The sequence below is a fragment of the Capra hircus genome, chromosome 28 (assembly GCF_001704415.2).
Source record: "Capra hircus breed San Clemente chromosome 28, ASM170441v1, whole genome shotgun sequence".
NCBI lineage: Eukaryota > Metazoa > Chordata > Mammalia > Artiodactyla > Bovidae > Capra > Capra hircus.
Window position 1 is genome coordinate 19,958,418 of NC_030835.1, and position 22,072 is coordinate 19,980,489.

At 51.4% G+C, this 22,072-nt stretch overlaps 1 protein-coding gene across 1 annotated transcript in view; it reads right to left on the reverse strand.

Moving 5' to 3' along the window:
• Nucleotides 1-17,514, reverse strand: part of HK1 (hexokinase 1) — a 72,199-nt gene extending 54,685 nt beyond the window's left edge. The window contains exon 1 of the mRNA XM_018042326.1: nt 17,279-17,514. Coding sequence (XP_017897815.1) covers nt 17,279-17,341 — 63 coding nt within the window. The 5' untranslated portion in view covers nt 17,342-17,514. The remainder of the gene's footprint in view (nt 1-17,278) is intronic.

Below are 22,072 nucleotides of genomic sequence, written 5' to 3' on the forward strand. Positions count from 1 at the left end.
CTAACCTATCTTCTATACCATGACCACATTTTGCCTTTTGCGGGGCGGGAGGCAGGGGGCTTGTCCAGGATATTTCACTTTCTTAAACTGGGACCCTGATCACTTCACTCCCCTGCTCAAAACCTTGCAATGCCTCCCATGTCCAAGGCCCCTACACTCTGCAGGTGCAGCTCTGGGCTCTCTGACCTCCAGCCAAACCTCTCCTACCATTCCTGGGAAGGGCCTGGGCTCTCCTGTCAAACCACCCTTCCTTCTCTTCCCACTCAAATCTCACCTCCCCTTCAAGGTTCAGTCAAATGTCACTTCCTCCAGCAGACGTCTGAGACCCTCAGGGTACAGATAATGACTCCCTCAGCACTTATCTCTCCACATGGTCCAGCCTGGCTCACTGCCTGCTACACCTGTCATGGGGACAGTGTCTGCTCCATTCACCTTGACCTCCCAGTGACTCACAGGAGCCTCACACATAGCAAGCTCCCGGTCGATGAAGAGGCTGATTTATGACTCAATGAGGCTGCTGAAAAGGCCTTTGATGCTGACTGGCTTCTGAGAATGGGATCTCATGCTTACATTTCAGGGTGGCTGGAAACACCCGACTCAAGGACACAGAGTAATTTCTGCATATCTTGCTCTCGGGCAGCCTTCTTGCTCTGGATTCTCGCCTCCTGCTGCTCCCAGCCCTGCCTGTCTCCAGTCTCACAGACAAGGCAGGAGTCCTCCAGTGTCCTCTGCGGCCTGTGCCCTGCCCCCACCCCCATCTCTTCCACCACACCCACCTTTTCCTTTCCCCTTCGTAATGAAGAGAAGGGCAATCAGAAACCGCTGAGAGCTGGAATAGAAATGGCCAGGACACAGCCCCAGGAGACATGCTCTGTTCTACCCCCAAGGCTGGCAGCGCCCATCGGCAGCTCTTGCTGCAAGTCACGGCGACCACGAGCTGGTCGGAAGAGGCAGTCGCTCATGCGTGAGCCACAGAAGCGCACGGCGGGCGGAAGCGGGGGCAGCTACTGAGTGCAAGAGCGCATCAGGGCACATGCGAGAGCAAAGGCCAAGGATGAGGCAGGTAGGGTGGTCTGTGTGATGATGGAGCGCACAGTGCAAGAATGGAGCAGCTGGAAAGGCTGTCAGGAGCAAAGGCGTGCGGGGCCTGATGAGACAGGTGGACAAATTCAGACTCTAAAGGTGACTCAACTGAGTATTCAACAGTGAGATGTGTCTCGGAAAGATCAAGCTGTGTGCTGGGGAGGGGACACGTGAGCAGGAGCAGAGAAGAGACAGTCACGGCGCTCCTCTGGCATCTGGACGTGTTTTCCCTACCACACTCCTCACCCTCCTTACGTTCATCTGTCTACTGACATGCCTGTCTCCTCTGATAACTCATGAGTTTCCCAGGGAAAGGAAACATGTCGAGTAGACCTTTGGAACTACCCGGTTGCCTGGAACAAAGGAGGAATTCAACAAAAGCTGGGTGCAAGAATACTTTATATCAGGGTTTATAGTATATCAAGTGCTTTTGTATCCAATATGTCATTTTATCTTCAAAATAACCCTCTCAGGGGGACATTCTTAATCCCCATTTTCCAGTTGTAAAAATTGAGGCTTCAAGAAGCTAAGTGGAACCTACCACCGCTCCCACCCCTTGGGGAAGGCCAGTCCCCTCTACTGTGCAGGCATCAAGGCCAAGCAAAACTGCTGAGACTTTCTAGCTGGTCAGGGAGAAACTTCTAGAAAGAGCAGGGCTCCACAGCCAGCCTGCCTCCTGACTCAAGGTGCAGCTCAGCACAGGGACAGTGATCCCAGAAGCCCGATGTTTTAGGACAGCCCATCAAAGCCAAATAGAGCCAAGAAGCTCATACAGGAAAGCAGGCTAGGGAAACAGATGCCAGACAACCTGGCCCTCAAGTGTTGAAGGAAGAAGGGCTTTCCCTCTCTGGTTCATGTTCATGAATCATCATATGGTACAACTCCTCTCAGCAGAGATGTGGAAATTGGGGCCAGAAAAAGGGTACAGCACAGGGCAGAGCTGGAACTGACTCTGAAGCCCCTAGGATCTCAGGTGGTACCTTCCTGGTCCTTAGAAGCTCAGGAGGGGCCTTTGAACCCGAGGCTGGACTGCAGTACCCCCCACCCTGCCCGGCCAGGCAGGCACCTGGTGCAGGGCTCAGCAGACTCACATCATATGGACTGTGGCCCTTTTAGCAGCCCAGGAAGCACTGGAGCCACGTCAAGAGACACTTGCAGGATGCTCCGTGGGAACCAGAGTGCCCAGAACCTCACCAAACAAGGGGCCTCTTTCCTTTTGTTCATCAGATGAGCCCTGCCTGGCAGCTGGCTGGGCTGCCCTCTGTCCCACCTGGGAAAGAAGCTGGGAATGGGCAGTGGGTGGAGGGAGGTAGAAAGGAAGGGGGTTCTCCTGTTTGCTCCAGAGCTCTGCAAGAACCCCAGGGCAAGAGCTGTTTTTCTTATAGAAGGTGGGCCCAGAAGCCCAGGAGGGGAAAATGAGAGAGGCAGGGCTGGAGAAGGGCAACTTCTGGCTTTGGGAGATTTGGCCAAAGTTGTGGTCCTCAGTTTTTCTATTTCTGCCCCCTCTCCAAACAGCTTCAGATCTTTTCCTCCCCACTCTCTCTCCCTACCTCTCATATTTCCACAGTCTTTCCTCTTCCCTTAGGATACCGCCTCCAAACTCTGCTGCTCTGGCCAAACGCTGGTGTCCAACGCATCCCACACATGCCTTAAACTCCTAGCCCTACATTTTGGTGACAGGAAGGCACAGCACCTCTTCTGGTGGCTTCAAGCTGCAAGCCATCTATCATAGGATGTCTATCACAGACACAGACAGAGGCTCCCAGGAGTCTGTGATAGGAATTCCTTGGGCTCTGGAGAGCTCACGTTCACACTTGGTGTCTGACATGAGCACGAAGGACTCGGTCAGACTGGGAAGGAGATGGGGGCAGGGGTGCCAAGGTCCCAGACACCACACGCTGCGCTGGATCCTGCAGACTCAGCTCAGAGGCAGGGGGGGACATCAGAGGAGAACACAGCCTCACCAAGCACCGCAGAGCCACTCAGCCAGCAGAAGTACCCAGTGGCCCCACACTGGTCTAAACTCAAAAGTATCTGTGCCCAAAGCCACCTCCTGCTCCCAAACATGCATTAAAAAAAAAAAAAAAAAAATTCAAGACTGGACATGCCCAAGTGAATAGGCCAATTGTGGCAGGAGGCACCGTAACTACTGGTGATTCGGGCACTCTGACCCCTCATGGCAAGGGGCACAGCCATGGAAAATTTTTCACTCCCTCTCTCAGCAGAGCAACAGATGTGCCTGAAGTGGCTCAGCACCGGCCTGTGAAGTGAACGTCCCAAGTGAGGTGTTTTACTCACAGAGGAAACTGGGGAACAGGCAGTGAAGGGTTAAGAAGGACTCTTGCTTAAGGGCAGAGCAGAGATTTCAACATCAGATGCACTTCTCTTTCTCAAGGGGACTGACTCAGGAAAGAATGGGTCCAGGGTGATAAATATTATTTTAATGAGCGCTCATGTTTGCAGAGGACTCTGCCATTTACACACATGACTTTCACATATTATCCCATCTGGATGTCATAGAAAGGGAAGAAACAAGCTTGTGGATGTCAGGTGCCTGGCATGAAGTGGGGGCTCAGTGTGTTAGTTCCCTTTCTCCCAGCACAATACGGCAGTGAAGCAGGCAGGAAAGATATCATTATCTTCATTTTATAGCTGAGGAAATGGAGACCCATGACTCACACAGAGTCACATGGTTTATAAGTGGCAGCTGGACCTAGACTCCAGGCCTTCCAACCCCTCTTTGGGGGCTCCTCCTTATGGATTTCTATTCTTTCTCACATGTGGGAAGCACCCAGGGCTGTGGATGAAGAGAACTGAGTTCCATACCTGCCATTTATTAGCTGTGTGACTTTGGACAAGTTACTTAATCTCTCTGATTCTTGTTTTCCTCTTTCAAATGGGAATAATAATATTTTTGCTTCCCAGGTGGCATGGTGGTAAAGAATCCGCCTGCCAAGGCAGGAGACATAAGAGACACAGGTTCGATCCCTGGGTCTGGAAGATCCCCTGCATTAGGAAATGGCAACCCACTCTGGTATTTTTGCCTGGAAAATTCCATGGACAGAGGAACATGGCAGGCTACAGTCCTTGGGATTGCAGAGTCAGACGCGGCTAAGCACGCATGCAATACTTTCACCTCAGAAAGCTACTGGGAGAATTTTAATAATGTGTCAAAAACTCTTCCCATCCTTCCACTGAAATGACCAAAAGGGAATCCATCTCTCTCACTCACCTGTCTAGCTCATAATCACATGCCCCTAATTCCTTTTACCTAAATATCTAGAGAAATGCATTGATTACCAGATATTACTAACCTATCTTGTGAAAAAGAAAACGAAAGGCAGGTGATCATTTGCCTGAAATCATAGCAAATGAAAGATTCTCACAAAAGTCCTCTGAAACTTTTGGGTTGTTTTATTCTTTTCTTTTAAACTAACAGTAAGTTACATATATTTACTACTAAAGAACACAAACAAGGCATAAAAGTACTAATAAAAAGTCTGAGTTCTTCCCTCAATCTCCCCAGAGAAGTCCTTGCTAATACAGCTTTATGTTCTAGGGCAGCTTTCCTACTTAAGCATCCATGGGTACAGAGCTTGGTTTTTTTATATTTTGTTACAAAAATGGAATCATATTATAAACAGTTTCTCCCTTGAAACCTTAACTTCATTCCTGTTTCTCCTGGGAACTTTCTCTAAGACACACTAACAGCCAACTTAGATTTTAGGAAACTGCCTGGCTCGAGGATATGGCACGGACTGAGCAGTGTAGACACCTAGGTCGGACTCCAGCGTTGCCATTTTGCAGGCACCTCAGTCTTTCCATCTGTAATGTGGCTGTGTTCACCTGACTTTGACCTATGAAGGCCTTCTACTTTGCACGGCGCTTTCATGTGCTGATCCTTAAGCTATCCTGTCCAGAGAAGCAGGGCAGGTGCCATCACATCCAATGCCCTTAGGAAAAATCAGAGTCTAGAGAGGTTATTCAACTGGCCACTGTGACCACCTGATGACTCAGACCGTAAAGAATCTGCCTGTAATGCAGGAGACCTGGGTTCGATCCCTGGGTCGGGAAGATCCCCTGGAGAAGGGAATGGCTACCCACTCAGTATTCTTGCCTGGAGAATTCCACGGACAGAGGAGCCTGGAGGGCTACAGTCCATGGGATCACAAAGAATCGGATATGACTGAGCGACGAACACTTTCGAGGTGATCACTGGTCAGCGACAAAGCTGGAGCGGACACCAAGTTCCTGGTTCTGTGCTCCTTCCTCGGTACCCTTCTTGCTCAGCCCGGGGCGAACCCAGCCCCAGGGTCAGAGAGCAGGGAGGTGTGGGAAAACGGTGGCATTAATGCCACCACTCCATCCACTACAGAAGCAGTATACAGGCTCCCTTGCCTGACAAAAGCACACCCTGCAGCCTGGTTATTCTGGAGGCCTCATTCACCCCCCAGCAGCCACCAGCGATCTGAATTGCTCATTTCATTTTCCCTTTCACACCATCCTGGGAAGGATGCTCAAAGGCCATAGCAAACGCCAAGGTCCTGGCCTAACAGCACCCTCCGCCATGGTGGATACCATGCCAAGCCCCCCTCTGGCAGGTCCAACCCCCTTCCTGCCTGCCCAGCCCCACCTCACCAATGAGGGTGGTGGCCCAGGAAACCTACCTTTCTATCCTACTTCTGGCAGCTAGTCCCTGAGCAGGCAGGGCACTGGCCACAAAGAGAGACATTTTGGACGCCCTGAGTTCCCTACCAGAATCACCCGTCCCGGGCACCCTCCTGCCTTCTGCCCCACTGATGGTCCTCCCTGACAGATCCGCTTCCACTTGACTGGCTTGGCCCGTCAGTGCCGCTCAACACCCCGCTCCTTTCTCCACGCGCACTCCTCCAAAGGGCCAGGTGATCCGCCCGCCCAGCACCAGCTGCCGCTCTTCTCAGCATCCCCTTGGCCCTTGTGCTCAGTGTGGAGGAAGCAACCTGCCTGGGGACAGCGGCAGTGAGTCTTCCCCGGGGCACCGCAGCAACATGTGCACGGTGTGTGCCTCCCGCCAGACCGGGAGTGCCAGGGGTGCAGGGGCCACACTTCCAGGCCACTGGTGTCCCCACCCCCTCAGGTGGCTTCTCAGCTGGGCTGAATGGCTGCTCTCCTGGGTGAACAGAAGCCTCCAGTGACACCTAGCCCAGGAGGCCACCTCAGAAGGGTTTGCTAGCTCGGATAAAGCAGGAGTCCCCTTCCCTGAATGACACAGGCCTTCTCCAGCCCCAGCCCCTTACTTCAGCCTCATGGTGACTTGTGTGGAGCCAACAGCCCCTCTGTGAGGGAGAGACTGCTCCAGGCGCTCTCCGATCCCCCCACCCCTCACAACATCTGCACCCTGGGGTCCAGGGGGGACACAAAAGCTCTACAGATGATCGGGGGTCTCCACTATTCAAGGTGACCAGAGGCTGCTGAATACCTGAGAGAGGAAACATGTTTGGGAAAATAAATTCCATTTTAGAGGCTTCTGAGACAGAGCTGTGTGTGCAAACATCCCCAAGCCATCAGGGCCCCTTTGGCAGGTTCAAACACTGTCCTCAGAGGCTCCCTTTCTCAGGCCCTTTCCAAGGTTCAGATACAGCTCTTGGTCCTTTGTGCTTCTGAATGGTTAGTTCCATTTCAGTGGGCATGGACTGAGCATTTATTAAGCACCATGTACTATTCATACAACACTTCTATTTAATCACAACAAATCAGGAGGAAAATGGGATCCCCATTCTTGATGAGGAAACTGAAGTTCTGGGAACCGAGATAACAGTAAGTGGCACTGGAGCCCCTGCTGAACACTTGAACCTGCCCTGATCTAAGCAGCACACTTGCAGGGTGGGCGTTGTCAGCCCCGTTTTACATGGGAGGAACCTGGGGTCAAGCAGCCAAGGGAAAGGCCCGGACATGCAGCATCTGGGATATCTAGGGCAGCTCTGGGTTCAGACCCCAACCCAGTGCTCCCCAGACTCCTCTTGCTAGGATGACCGCCAAAGGTCATGCCCGAAGTCCTCCTGGTGACCTTGGCTCCTGCTATGAGGCACTTTCTGCTCGTGAGAGACCAAGCCCTTGCCCAGGATGAGAACACAGCTGTCATACTGAACTACCTAAAAATAAAGGAGGTACCCAGTCCCTGAAGGTGAACAGAACAGCCCTGGAATGTGGCAGGACAAGAACAACAGGCTTCATTCTGGGCCTCGTGGTCAATGGCTTGGGCTAGAGCCAGGCTCCAGACTCACAGTTTCCAATGTCTCAGGTGCCTCCAGGCAACGGAAGAGAAGATCCGAAGTATAGACAGCTTTGCTTTCACCATGAGACATCCAGACCCCAGAGTCATGGTTCCAAAGTACTGCAGTGGTGGGGGCAGAACAGTCTGGAAAGCAAAGGATCTCAGGCCTCCTCCAGCTGCACGGATTCCTCCTATAACCCTGGGCCCATCACTTCCATCTGTGTTTTTCCTATCAGTAAAAGAGCATCATTGAAAACTACCCTCTTGTCACATACAGTGGGCACTGGAGCTCCATGACACCATGGATTCCTCAGAATACAAGATTTCAGAATCCTATGGAGGCCAAGCAGAATGGGACCCAGGATTCCTGCCCAGCTCGGGGGTCTGGCCACCTGCCCTCTGTTATCCAGGAAGCTGCGCTCTGGATGAACAATGATAACATCTGGCATTTATGTAATTCAGGACACTTTCCAAGTGTTTCCATACCCATTCTCTGATTTAATGAATGGGCAGTGAGACACAAATCACCTCATCTGACAGAGAAGGGAACTGAGACCCAAAGGGCTTGATGCCTAACAATACTGCTTCAGCCACAGGGATCCTTAAGAGGGAAAGGATTCCATCCTCCTGGTTTTACAGATGAGGAAATCGAGGCCCAAGGACCCCAGGAACCTACTGCTTTAAATGCAGAGTGCCTCTGTCCAAACCTCTGAGCCATAAAACTCACTTCTAGCAGAGTGCTTCCAGCAGGAATATAATGCAAGGCACATATGTAATTTAAAATTTTCTAATACCTACATTTTTTGAAAAGGTGACATTAATTCTAATAACAATTTATTTAACCCAATATATCCAAACTATTATTCCCACATGTAATTAATATCTTTTAAATCATCGATGAGCTGTATTATATATCCTCTTTGTCATACAAAGTCTACAAAACCCTGTATTTTATGTTCAACAGCACATCTCAAACCAGACTTGCCACATTTTAAGTGCTCAACAGCCACACATGTGGAGAAGGCAATGGCAACCCACTCTAGTGTTCTTGCCTGGAAAATCCCATGGGCGGAGAAGCCTGGTGGGCTGACGTCTAGGGGTCGCACAGAGTCGGACACGACTGAGCAACTTAGCAGCAGCAGCCACACATGGCTAGTGGCTCTTGTTCTGGACAGCAAGGCTCTAGCACTCCAGCCACATCCCCATCATGGGAGCCTTGAGTGACAATTTCTGCTGGGAGGCCACTGCCATGCACTGCTGTGGAAGCCTCAAGCCCTGGACCACAGTCCTGGATCTGCATGCGCAGTGACAGCCACCCACTGGTGTAGGCAGACCTGTGCCCCTTCCCAGCTCTTCTGTTCTCTGGCTAACAAAGATCATGTCAATTCCACTTCCTGAGGCTTCCCTGCCCGGACATGTAAGAGGTAGGAAGAAATGCCTACATTCAAGCTTGCCAGAAGGACTCCACTAAATCAAGCATGTAAAAGTATTTTGAAAATGAAACAGAACTTTGCAAATGTGAGGCAGTGTCTTTGCTACAGTGATGGCCTGGCGTCTCCTACTTGATTCATCGCACCCACCCAGGCAGGGTCCTGGAAGGCACTGGGGGACATCAGAGAAATGAGGTCAGCTTGAATAACAAGGCTGCAGGCGAATCCCACGCATCAGTCAATCAAGGAAAGCAGCTGCTTACAGAAGGGCCAGGCAGATGTTGGGAGAGAAAGCTAGATTGATAATGCCTTACAGGGAGCATAGGGAGGTCTTGCAAGGTGAGCGCTGGCCTCCCCAAATGTCCTCTTTTAAATGCAAACAGGATGGAGGGAGGGGGACAAATGGACAAAGGGTACAGAGAGAAATTTGAAAACCAGAGACCATCCCTAACATTCACTGTAAAAGACTTTATTGGGCCAATTTCCTTCCTAGGTGGAAGGAGCTGGTCAACACTGAGCAGCATGGGGGTGGAGGGGTGGGGCGTGGAGAGGTAGGGGGCGGAGGGTGGGGCGTGGGTGGTAGGGGGCGGAGGGTGGGGATGGACAGGCACAAACCAGGGTGCTGGTGCTGGGGAGGGTGGGGAGGAAGGGGAGACGGGAGGCAGGGGGATTTTGAGGATTCTGTGCCCAGCTCTGCCTTGTCCCCAGCTCTTTCCTCCTTTGAATCTGTTTCCCTCAACAGCAAAACGAGAGTTGGGTGTGTTACAGTAGAAAGAAGACGGGTTTCTGAGTTAGGGGACCTGACGGTGTTTTTGTCTCTATCACTCACGAGCCATGTGGTCAGCAAGTCCCTCCACCACATGGGGCCTCAGTTTCCTCATTTCCTTCCTCAGGGGGACAGAAGCAGGATCTCTTCCAGCAATTCCACTTCTACACACATACCCAAGAGAAATGAAAGTATGTCCACACAGGGAAAACTGCTCACAGCCGCATTATCACAACAGCCTCAAGGTGGAAACAACACAAACATCCTGAACTAACAAATGTGTAAACAAAACGTGGGAGATAAGCACACGTGAACACTATTCAGCAATAAAAAGAACTGGAGTACATGTACTTAGGAGTACATACATATGAATGAACCATGAAAACATGCTAAGCGAAAGAAACCACACACAAAGGTCACATTATTATACAATTCTGTTCATATGAAATGTTCAGAAGAAGTAAATTCATTTAAAAAAGAAATAGATTAGTAGATACCAAGGTGTAGGGAGCAATGGGGAGTGACTGCTTAACGGATACAGAGTTTCTCCTGGGGTTGATGAAAATGTTCTGCAATGAGACGGTGGTGACAGTTACCCAAGCTCTGAATGTATTAGACACCACAGACGTGCACTCTTTACAACGTTAAGTTTTGTGGTATGTGAATTATATCTCAGTGTTCAAAAAAAGCAGGGGCTCTGCCAGCAGACTGAATGGGTCTGCATGCTGACTCTTCTGTTTATACCTGAGGCTCAGGGTTCTCATCCAAAAGCAGTGATCATAAGAGATCCCCACTAACAGGGGAGCTGGGGGTATGTAATGCCTTCGGTGCAGCAGACAGGACAGGCATCACACGTTGGCTTCGGTTAGTATTGTCACTACTGACGGTTAAATAAGAACCATTTTAGGAAAGACAGGCCCCTAGTAGGCATTCAGTGCAACCTTCCCTCCAAGGTCCCCTCAACGCCTCAGCGCCTGCAAGCCGGTAACTGAGAGTGGAATTGGATGAACATGATCCGACATTTTCTGCCTCTCACAGGGCTCACAAGATCTGTTGCAAAGGGCTGGGCTGCAGACTCCACATTTCAGTTTCCCTGCCGCGGGGGACACAGCCACCCTCTCCTTTTAGGGAAGATAGTCTGAGAGAGGCTGCCGGCTTTGAGCGTTCTCTAACAGAGAAATGTTTACGGGGCTGATAAGCCAGCCCTGCCCACCCAGATCCACCCAGGAAGAGAGAGGACGCACGGGCAAAAGCACGCTTGTGTGTTTCAACTCCCAGGAAAGTTTACAGGATTCACGCTAGAGCACAGGGGACACAGAGAGCCCTCACAAGCTTGTCTCTGTACCCCCCACCCCCACCCCCTCCGCATGCACTGTGGAAACAGCCAAGGAGGCGGGCACTGCTCACAGTGAGTTTTCAGCCTCAGTCAGTAACACTCTGGCAGCAAGGGCTCCCTTCGTAAGGCAAACTAGGAAATGGCTATTTTTAAACCAAGCTCAAATGCTGTCACGTGCGTGGAAGTGTCTGGGAAGAAACAGTCTGTTTAAAAATTGTCTATTAAAAATTGTAAAGGTTTTACTGCACCAAGGGTTGGCTGTGGAACCACAGGAACCTGTACAAAACTTTTTTTTGTTTTGTTTTTTCTATTTTTTTAAACTTTTTATTTTTATAGGAGTATAGCCAATTAACAATGTTGTGATAGTTTCAGGTGCTCAGCTATACATATACATGTTCTCCCACAAACTCCCCTCCCATCCAGGCTGCCACATAACATTGAGCAGAGCTCCTTGTGCTACACATAGTAGGTCCTTGTTGGTTGGCCATTTTAAATATAGCAGTGTGTACATGTCCAACCCAAAGTCCCTAGCTATCCCTTCCCCACTTCCTCCCCCTGGCAACCATAAGTTCAGAACCTGTACAAAACTTCTAACTGGAAGCCTGATCACGAAGGCAATCTAGCAAACGTCAACAATGGGAAGATACACACACTCTTCTGCCAAGTAATTTCAGCCCTAGAAACACAGCCTAGAGCAACTTCTTTGTGGACAGAAGATCCCTATGGCACTGCAATTTAAATAATCAGAAATTCAAAAGCACACCAAAAGAACTGATAAATTAGTTTAGTGTGTTCACACAATGTAACAGCATTCCACAGTTTAAATTGATGAAAGAGAGGTACACAGATCAACATGGAAGAGTCTTAAATATACAACGTTGAGCTTTTAAAGAAAGCCAGTTGCAGAAGGATACAAACAGAATAACACCATTTACAAAAGGTTCAAGCCATATAAAGTAACAGCACACACTGCTTCATAGATACATGATATGCAGCAAAAAAATATTAAACATGCAGGAAATGATAAACACCAAATTCAGGACAGAGGTCACCTCTGGGAGGAGAAATGAATGGGACAGAAGACGGGCATAGAAACGGTTTCAGTTGTGTCTGTGATAAAATTGCAACTGTGTCTGTTACTTTTCAAGCTATGCAGTGGATACACAAGTGTTTGTTATATTAGCTTCAATATTTTTTATGCACCTCGAATATTTCACAATAAAAAATTAACTCTTATGTACTGATTTGGTGGGGGGAGAGAAATAAAATACAGATTCCAAGTTAAATCACTAAAAACAATAGCCCTCTGGAACCCATTCCAGGTTTTCTAAGACCTTGAGAAAGTTACTTATCTCCTCTGGGCCTCCAGCCAGTCCCTGTTTCTAAAAGGGGAATAAAATCTCTGCCTTCTGTCCATACACTCAAGGCAGCAGAATGCGCAGGGAAGGAGCAGTGAGGGGGATGGATAACACTTCCTGCCATGACAACCTCACTGAGGTTTCTGAAAGATCAGATGAAAGCACACACATACCCCTGTGGCTGTCAGTATGTCCTTGTGTATTGTTAGATATAGACAGACATATATACCTACACATCCAATTGGTATCTGATAGGAAATGGCAACCCACTCCAGTACTCTTGCCTGGAAAATCCCATGGACAGAGGAGCCTGGTGGGCTGCAATCCATGGGGTCGCTAAGAGTCGGACACGACTGAGCGACTTCACTCTCACTTTTCACTTTCATGCACTGGAGAAGGAAATGGCAACCCACTCCAGTGCTCTTGCCTGGAGAATCCCAGAGACGGGGGAGCCTGGTGGGCTTCCGTCTATGGGGTCGCACAGAGTCGGACACGACTGAAGCGACTTAGCAGCAGCAGCAGCGGCAGGACTTCTCAGGTGGTGCTAGTGGTAAAGAACCCGCCAGTCAATGCAGGAGACGTTGAGAGACAGGTTTGATCCCTGGGTTGGGAAGATCTCCTAGAGGAGGGCATGGCAACACACTCTAGTATTCTTGACTGGAGAATCCCACGGACAGAGGAGCCTGGAGGGCTATGGTTCACAGCGTCACAAAGAGTCGGACACAAATGAAGCGACTTAGCACCCACGCACATGGCACCCAGAAGGTGTTTTAAAAAGAGAACCATTTAAAAAAAGAGAAGGCAAACTACATTTTGGTAACTATCCATTTGACTCACCCTTACAAAGTTTCTAAGTATAACATTCCCATTTGTACATTTAGAGTCTAGCTTTCCCCCTGTCCCGCCCCCTACAGCCCATGTGTAGTCTTAGTTCCCTGACCAGGGATCAAACCAGGGCCCTTGGCAGTGAAAGTATGCAGTACTAATCAAAGGACTGCCAGGGAGTTCCCTAGCGCCTGACTTTAAGCAACTCCTAGGCTAGTGACTTCCCACGTAAAGATCTGACTATGGCCCCAAGAGCTCTCATAGCATTCTATGCTTTGCACTTATCATAAGACAGCAGATAATTATTTATACTCTATGAGAAAACAGGGACTACTTTGTCCAGGTTTATAGTCATCACTCCAGCCTAGTATAGTATAGTACTCTGCACATAATAAAGGACTCAAACATTTTCTGAAGAAATGACTGCTCTCCCATGATCCGATTTGATTCTAAATGTCCTCAAATCAATTAAGCAGGTGCCAGCGGTCTAGCCAGGACTACTTCCTGGGTGCAGAGGTGTATGCTGGCCTCTCCAGCATCTCCCCTAGGACCTCCTCAGGCATGTTCAGAGATGACTCCAGTGGCTAATTCTACCAGGCAGGAACCCCTGATTGCAGGCACACAGTCCTTCTAGGAGAAAGCTGCCCATGCTTTCTCCAGAAAACAGGAGTGTGGGAGGACTGCATGGCATGGCCAGATGTGAAAGTCCCTCATACCCACCCACACTCCCAGTTTATTCCCTCAAGACAATCCCAAACTGTGAAACCAAAGGAAGTGTTGGGGATTTTCTGGGTAGAGAACTCCAAGGAACTTCCAAAGGGTAGAGGGGACAGGGGCTGTGTAACGAAGTTTCCCCAGGGAGTGAGGCTCTTCCTGAGTATTTGCATAACACCAGATCAAAAGGTGCCTGTGATGGTTTCCTATCATTTCTGTCTCACTCCCCCCACCCCACCCCCAATCAATAAGGAAACAGGCATTTTTTAAATGCTTGCTTTTGCCACTGGGACACAGGGGGCCCAGGGAACTAGAACTCGGTAGCCCTGTAACCGCTAAGCATACTCTCCTCTGTCTTCACGAACCAAGTACTCGAGGACTTTGGACAAATCACACTTGTTGCTCACCTGCTTATAGAGATTCCGTCAGATCATGGGGATCCCTCCTAGGGAAAATCCACTGGCATTTGTTCACCATTCTGACATCCCTGGAGGAAAGAAGTCTAGTCTTTCTTTAGAGGCCAGGTTCTAACCTTGCAGGGCCCATCTTCCTTTTCTGAAGGAATACAGCACTATGTAGTCCTTCACCTTTCTTCAGGCTCTTAATGGCTAACCCAAGTGGAGGAAGCAGGCGAGAGGAGAGGCATGTTAAAAGCTGCTTGGAGGTCAAAAGACACAGGCTCTAGCTGCAGAATTAACAGGTGGCTAGAATTCTGATGAATGGAATGCACACGAGCATCCTTTTCCTCCCAAAAGCAATAGAAGAGTAAAAGGGATATCTGTGTTTTGTACTCTCGTACTTCAGTCTAATGCCAGGGCACCCTTTCCACTGCACCCCATCATCTAACACTATGCATACGCAGTCTGGAAAACGGCGATCCATGCTGGGAAGCCAGATGCTTGGCGCATTTCAACACAGGATGTATTTATGAGGTTGAATTACTGATGTCCCATAAGCAATGGGGAGAGAAAAGATACCCTTTCATGATCACTTTTGTATCCCAAGCAATCCCATATACCTTTGCTGGCACCATCCCCATCTTCCCCTTCCCCACCCCCAAGACAGAGGGCAAGGAGATGGATGAAGATTAGTGGGGGCTGCCAGAGCTATCTCCAGTGCTCCAGAGGCCACCTAGGGCTGGAGGGCTGAATCATCATGGCTTGTCTTCACTGGGTCCTCATTGGGTTGCAAGTAGGGCCCAGTTCCGCAGGAAGAACAGGGCTTGGAGTCCTGCCAGTGGAGGGCTTACCCTGGATCCCTATGGTAAGTGGTCTCTAATAATCCGGAGTCTCAGGAGAACAGACGCAGTCTCTCAGGATCTGCACAAGTAGCGGCTGGGAAAACTGACTAGGCTATCAGAACAAGTGCCCACTCTGTGTTCAGGAGGCCCAGGAAGCTTCCTGAGGATCACACACACAATGGAAGAGCCACACAGCCCATCATGAAGGTCCCTCTGGCAGGAATCCACATCCTCTCCCCATAGAAAGCAGCCTGAGAACTCCTCCGTGAGATGCAAGAATGCCAGCTTATTTTTAAGACTCTCCTTGACCAATAATATTATTTGGTGGAAGCTTTGGCCTCAAGACCCTCCTCCAGCAAGGTTCTGAGGCCAGAGGAAGGCAGAGAAGGAATTTCAGAATGCCAGTCTCAGAGGAGGAGGGATTTGAGGATCAAGTGATTCAGAAATCACACAGTTAGATGCGTACAGGAGCCTGATGGATAGACTGTGAGTCAGGCCACCACAAGGAGTGGAGGGCTCTGGCTACACTAGAAACTGCCCACATGATAAAATGGGTCCCACCAAGGCAGTCCAAACCTCAACTCAACTTGGCCCCTGGCAGCCACAGATGATGGTGGGTGTGGATGCTGGAGGCTTACAAGGTTATCTGGGTCCCCACCTTGGTGATCGGCCGTCTTGAGCTACAGAGGGCACCACGTGCAGGGAGAGGACAGTGAACCCATCTATGTCTTCAACTCCCCACTGTGAAATGGGAAGAACATCAATGATACACAACACCACTGCAGACAACTGGTGAAATGTACACGTTGGCGTGCACAGCTCCCAGAGCTCAGTGGCCAGGAAGCTGCAGGGTGCTCCTCGGAGTGGAGTCCCATGGTTTCACAGCTCCAGTCACTGCCACTTGTAGCCATGAGGGACCCTGGCTGGTTCCCAGGCCTGTCTCCTAACTACTCAACTCTGGTCCCTACTGAGCGCAGGATCCAAGATCCAAGCAGCATCCTCCATCGTTTCTGTCTCAGCACCTCCCCCTAAGCTGACTTCAAGGAGGAGCCTCGGCCAAGTTCCTAGTGGAGAGAGGCAGAAACGTGGGTCACACCCTGGCTTTCCCCCTAACTCCTCGGGTGACCTTGATGAGGTGACCTCACTACCCTGAGCAGGCCTGTTTCCTCTTGTGCCAGAGGCGGGGGCTGTCCCGGGTGATTAGGAAGAGAAGAGCATTGAACTTCCGGTGGCTACAGCTCTATGGCTCCTGCCTCTCACCTGTAGGTAGCGCTCCCTTGTTGGAACTCCAAAGTCAGGTTGACTTTGCTCTCCAGCCCACTTTATCCCAGCAATGTCACTCACTTTGGGTGTGGGTCAGGAGCATCTGCCAGGCTCGGCAATGATAAAATGGGCGTCTTTCCCTACAGTTTAGGCTGTTTCTTAAAAACTTGGTGCCAAAGCTGGTAGAAGGGAGAGATACACCTTTCACACCTGCCAGCTGACAGTTTGTTATGTTAGAAGTCAGGGAAGGGAGATGTGTCCTTGTGCAAGAACACACACGCCACAAGCATACAAGTCAAGACCTCCATCCGACTCAAAAGAGCAGTCTCTTATTTGAGCTCCCTTGGGCTGGTGGGAAATTACAGCTTAAGAGAGCGGTCACGTAGAGGGATTAAAAAAAAAATTCCATTCAGACGTACCGCTCCAGACCTGAGGTCTATGAGCAAAGTTTCCGGTGGCCTCCGCGCCCCTCCCTGTTTCAGGAAACCATGCGGGTCGTTCGGTCCTCAGATTAAGGGAGCAGCCGCAATAGCTGGGAGAGCTTGGGGTGACAGTTTTCCCGGACCCCTGACGCCCTCCACCAGGAACCCCAAATATGGGATGCCTGGCCTCCAGCCAGCACCCCCGCCTGCCGCGCACTCACCTCCCCAGCATCTCTGTGATCACTCCGCCCACGGCGCTAGGACCGTACCAAACAGGCCCTACGGACCAGCCCACCAGTCCCCACATGGCCACCTCCCCGCATGGCCCGGGGGCCCATTTGACTTCCACAGCCCGTTTCAAGGACACTGCAGCAGGGAGCCCAGTCTCGAGGGTCTTTCCTCAACACATACACAGACGGCCCCAGGAAGAATCGAAAGGCGAAGACTTCCCCACCGCCCGACAATCCAACCAATGCTGGCCTGAGGGAGGCTGGGCGCGGGAGGATGGAGGCGGCTGCGGCGGCGAGCGGATGCCGGAATGCAAGGCTGCGGGCAGAGCGCCGGGCGGCGGCAGCGGCCCCGGCTCACCTTTTTGACTTGGTCATCCTTCAGTTCGGTGAAGTAATAAGCTAGGAGCTGCGCGGCGATCATGCTGGCGGTCGGGGGCTCGGGGCGACAGGCGGGCGGCCGGCGTCTGTCCTCCGCAGCCCGGGCGATCAGTGGTCCTCTGGCGGCTGCTCCGCGGCTCCTCCTCCTCCTCCCGCGGCTCCTCCCCCACCACCCGGAGCGCGGCGCCGGCTCACGCGCTCCCCGTCTGCGCGCTCCCGTCCGCGCGAGGGTGACAGTCGCCAGCCGGCCCACCTCCTCGGCGCCCATTGGCTGCCGCGCGCCTCGGCTGCGCCGGGCGGCGGCGGGCGGGCCAGGACCTGGGGGGCGCGGTGGCCGCTCCTCCCAGCGTCTGAAAGAGGGCGGGCGACGCTGCGAAATCCCCCACGGCCAGGCATCTCCCGGCACGTCCCCCACGTAGGGAGCCGGCGCAGGGGCGGGAGGCTTTGTCGCGCGCGCACCGCCACGCGTGGCGGCGCCCTGCTTGGGCGGGGCGCAGGCGGGGAGGCGGCATCGCCCGGCCCGGCTGGCTGGGGAACTGGGCAGGCGGGGGGCGGGGACGCAGTCCCCCTTCTCGGAAATTAGGGTTAGCCCCTGTTAGTTCCAAGGAAGGGGAGACGCCCTAAGGGGACTCGAAGAAGTGGCCTTGAAAAGCGAGCGGGGCCTGTGGCGGCGAATGCGAGAGGCTTGGGAGGCTTGGCTGTCCTCGCCCTGGGGCCCCACGCCTGCCAGCTCTCGCGGGCCCAAGGGGTCCTCACCGACGGGGCATCACCCCACTCCACCCTGGCCCGCCCGTGCTGCAGCTCCTCCAGGCCTGATCCTCCGGCTGGAGGATTTGTATTGCTAAACCAAGAGCGACGCCCCACAGCGTCCGTCCCTGAGTCACCGGTTCTTTGAGCCGTCTTCCCCAAGGGCGCACGCCGCACGCCGCTGGGCGGGACTTGAGCTGCGGGCACTGGCCCCAACCCCTGGGCTCCCAAGCGCCCAGGCCCAGGCTCAGTGGAGTTTGGGGGACAGTTTAGGCGCCCCTCTTAGATGCCGCCTTTTTCACATCCTGGAGGAAGTTAGCTGGGTTGGGAGGAATCCCCGGAAAACTATTCAGTTCTAAAATACGGAAGGGAGGTGCGGAATCAGAGGTGTTTATGCTGCTGCTAGTACTGATGGCAGCCATAGGATTCTTAGATTAATTGCTTCTGTGTGCCAGACACCACCAGGCGCTTTACTGCCTTACGAGAGGACGTGAACTGAACTCCAAATACAAAGAAGTGGTTACTGATTCATCGGGTAAGCAAGTGGGGGCTCACTGAGGCCATGTGTCCTACTTATACAACCAGAAAGCTGTCGATCTAGGATTAGACTTTGAGTCTGTGTGTTTTCAAACCAGTGCTCACCCCTGGGTTTTATGTCCTCCCAGTGGTAGGTAGCCGCTCTGCCTAAACAGGCCATGGTACTGGAACCAAGGCAGCAGAGATGGCCAGTGTCCAGCCCCATAACCTCTACCTGAGCCCTGGATCCTCGGAACCCCTGGCCAGGCCTAAGAAAGGTACAGTGGAGTCAGGAGGGGATGGTTTAGGACCAGAACACTTCTCAGAGGCATGATTTTTGCCATCATCAATTGAAGAGGATCTCAGTTTTAGCCCTGGAGCCTAGAGCTGTCAGTCCAGAGCATAGCCCTCACCCCCTTGCTTTATGGCTGAGGCATCCAAAGTCACCTCTCTGAGCCTGCTTTCTCATCTTATAACGTGGAGATACTAATGGCACCTACCTCCCTTGGTTGCTGTGAAATAGTACAAATAAAACACTTGCTTATAATATGCAAATAATAAATGGTGGGTATTATAAGATTGACTTGGAAGCTGATGAGGTTTACACTTTGAGGCTTCTTGCTCACATTTCCCTGAGTCTAGGCCCTGAGATGGAGAAGGTAATGGCAACCCACTCCAGTACTCTTGCCTGGAAAATCCCATGGGCGGAGGAGCCTGGTAGGCTGCAGTCCATGGGGTCGCTAAGAGTCAGACACGACTGAGCGACTTCACTTTCACTTTTCACTTTCATGCATTGGAGAAGGAAATGGCAACCCATTCCAGTGTTCTTGCCTGGAGAATCCCAGGGACGGGGGAGCCTGGTGGGCTGCCGTCTCTGGGGTTGCACAGAGTCGGACACGACTGAGGTGACTTAGCAGCAGCAGCAGGCCCTGAGAGGACCCATCAACTTTATTTTGTAATTTTGAGTTATTTTCCAAAGAGGCTCCCCCCAAATTGTTTAAGCTACAAGCCTCACAAAACTTGGCTCTGCCTCCTAGACATGTGCTCAGTTGCTCAGTCCTTTTTGGCTCTTTGCAACTCTTTGGACTGTAATCCTCTGTACATGGTATTCTCCAGGCTAGAATACTGGAGTAGATTGCCATTTCCTCCTCTAGGGGATCTTCCTGACCCAGGGATCAAACCCGCATCTCCTGTGTATCCTGCATTGCAGGCAGATTCTCTACCTGCTGAGCCATCAGGAAAGCCTCACCCCCTGGGTAGTATCCTTATAAGCCAGGAACAGAGAGGTCTCTTGGCAGCCATCAAACATTTCATCACCTGCAATTCCATAAAGCAAAATTGGGAGGATGAGAACAATTTGGTTGTTCTCAAGTGCCATTCAAGTCTTGCAAATGTAATTCTGCCAGACTCACAAGGACCAAGAATTGTGCTTTGTTAATTGCTCTGTCTCACACTCAGCCCAGGGCCTGGCACTCAAAGATGGAATGAGTCCAGGGCAGTGATCAGGAGTACACATACCCTTTTACCCAGGCCCAGCCAGCATCATCATCAAGCCCTCACTACAACTGAGATGTTTATCTGAGCCAAAGCAAGAGAAAACTAACCCTTCCACTGACCAGGCTACCCTGAGATGTTCTGTTTGCAGGCAGGGAGGCTGCCAGTACTTTCTCTTCACTGCCTTTGAGAGAGAATCTGCTTCTTAAGAGGACTCACTCCTCCCCATCCCCAGAATGCGGCCAGGTCCCAAGGCCTATCGAGGTTTCCTGAGAAATATCTCTAGGCCTGCCTCACTGCTTTTTCCCAACCCTCAGTCCTCATCAGCCCATGCCAGAAATATTACAAGTCTTCTAGCTGCCCTTCCTGGCTCCTGGCTTCCTGCCATCCAAGTCATTCTGAGGTCTGAGCCACATTATTCCTGCGAAAAAGCAGCCTAATCACATCATAACCATGCCCTAAATCCCTTGATGGCCCCCCTCCTTCCTGATGGAGCCAATTCAAACATCTCTGCCTGGTGTCTGAGGCCTTACGTAATCTGACTCCACTCTTCCCCACTTATCTTTTCTCCACCCCAAGGAGGCCACTTCCCCCTGTCCTTGGCCCACACCAGGTCCATCCTGTTTGAGCCCCTGCACTATTTCCTTGCTTGCTCAGCCTTCTCCACTCACCTCCACCTGACCAGCGTCCCTCTCACCGGAAACCCAGCTCTCCCACCCTCCCCATAAAGCCTTCCCTGACCATGGCTACTCACTGAAGTTTCCCAGGCCTCAGCACTTCCACAGGACAAACTCGGACTGTGCCTAGAGTCCATCTAGGTCTAGACCAAGGCTCTTCTTTACAGAGTAAGAACGTGAGGAGCAGTAGGTGGACCATCTTGCCCAGCGTCAGGTTGTGGTAGAGTTTGGAGCTGGGACACAAACCCAGTCTTGATGCCCAGCCAGTGTCCTGTGCATCCTTTCCCACCACCTCACTGTAAGCCTGGCCCGCAGATAAGTAACGCTGAGTCATGACTGTCCGCCTGATATTGTTGGCTGTCTTCTGGGGGTGGGTGGCCTTATCTGTCCCAATCAGACAGCTTCCTGAGGCCGGGGCCCATGCTGCACGGCTGCGTCCCATACTAGGCTCAGAATTTCCCCCTTATGTCATGCCATTTATCACCCCTTGTACTTCTTTATTATTCTGCCTCTTTTTTGGTTGCTGTCACAGATCTCTTGGACGCCAGCAAAAGGAAGAGCAGCAAAGATCTGGACCATAGGAAACCTAGTTCCACAGGTCTCCCCTCTAGATGCCCCCCTCCTCCTGGATGTCTGCTGGGTTTCTCTGTTCAAGTTGGGGTGGGGGTAGAGGATCAGACTGCTGGACTATCAAGCCATGAAACACCCTTGCTGGTAAGAAAGTGAGGGCTGCAGCAAAGTCAGAATGAAACCATTCACATCAGCCCCATGGACACTAGGAACTTTACTCCAGAAATTCTCTGCAGAGGAACAAAGCTGTACCCCAGCATCTGGCAGCACACTTGTAACAGCAATGCTTGGATAATGTTGACAGTTTACAGAGTAGTTTCTCATTTATTGCCTCATTTCTCCTGATAACAGGCTGGTGAGGTTAGAAGGGCAAATATCATTATCCCCCCTTAATCAATGAGGGTTATGGGGTTTATAGAACTTGTTTAAGGTCCCAAAGAGAAAGAGAAAGCGAAGAAAGAAAACCCACACTAGGGCAGCATCTTGGAATACTGACAGTGGGGGCCCTGTCATGCATGCAGAACACATTCTGAAAAGCATCACCAGGAGGGGAGACTGACCCAGTGTTTCTGTTAGTTAGATCTGTGGTGTTCAACCTGGGTACATAAAAGAATCACCTGGACGGAATTCCCTGGTGGTGAAAGCGGTTAGGACTCAACCCTTTCACTACTGTGGGCCCTGGTTCGATCCCTGGTTGGGGAACGTTAAGATCCCTCAAGCCAGGCAGTGCAGCAAAAAATAATAATAATCACCTGGAGAGCTTTTATAAA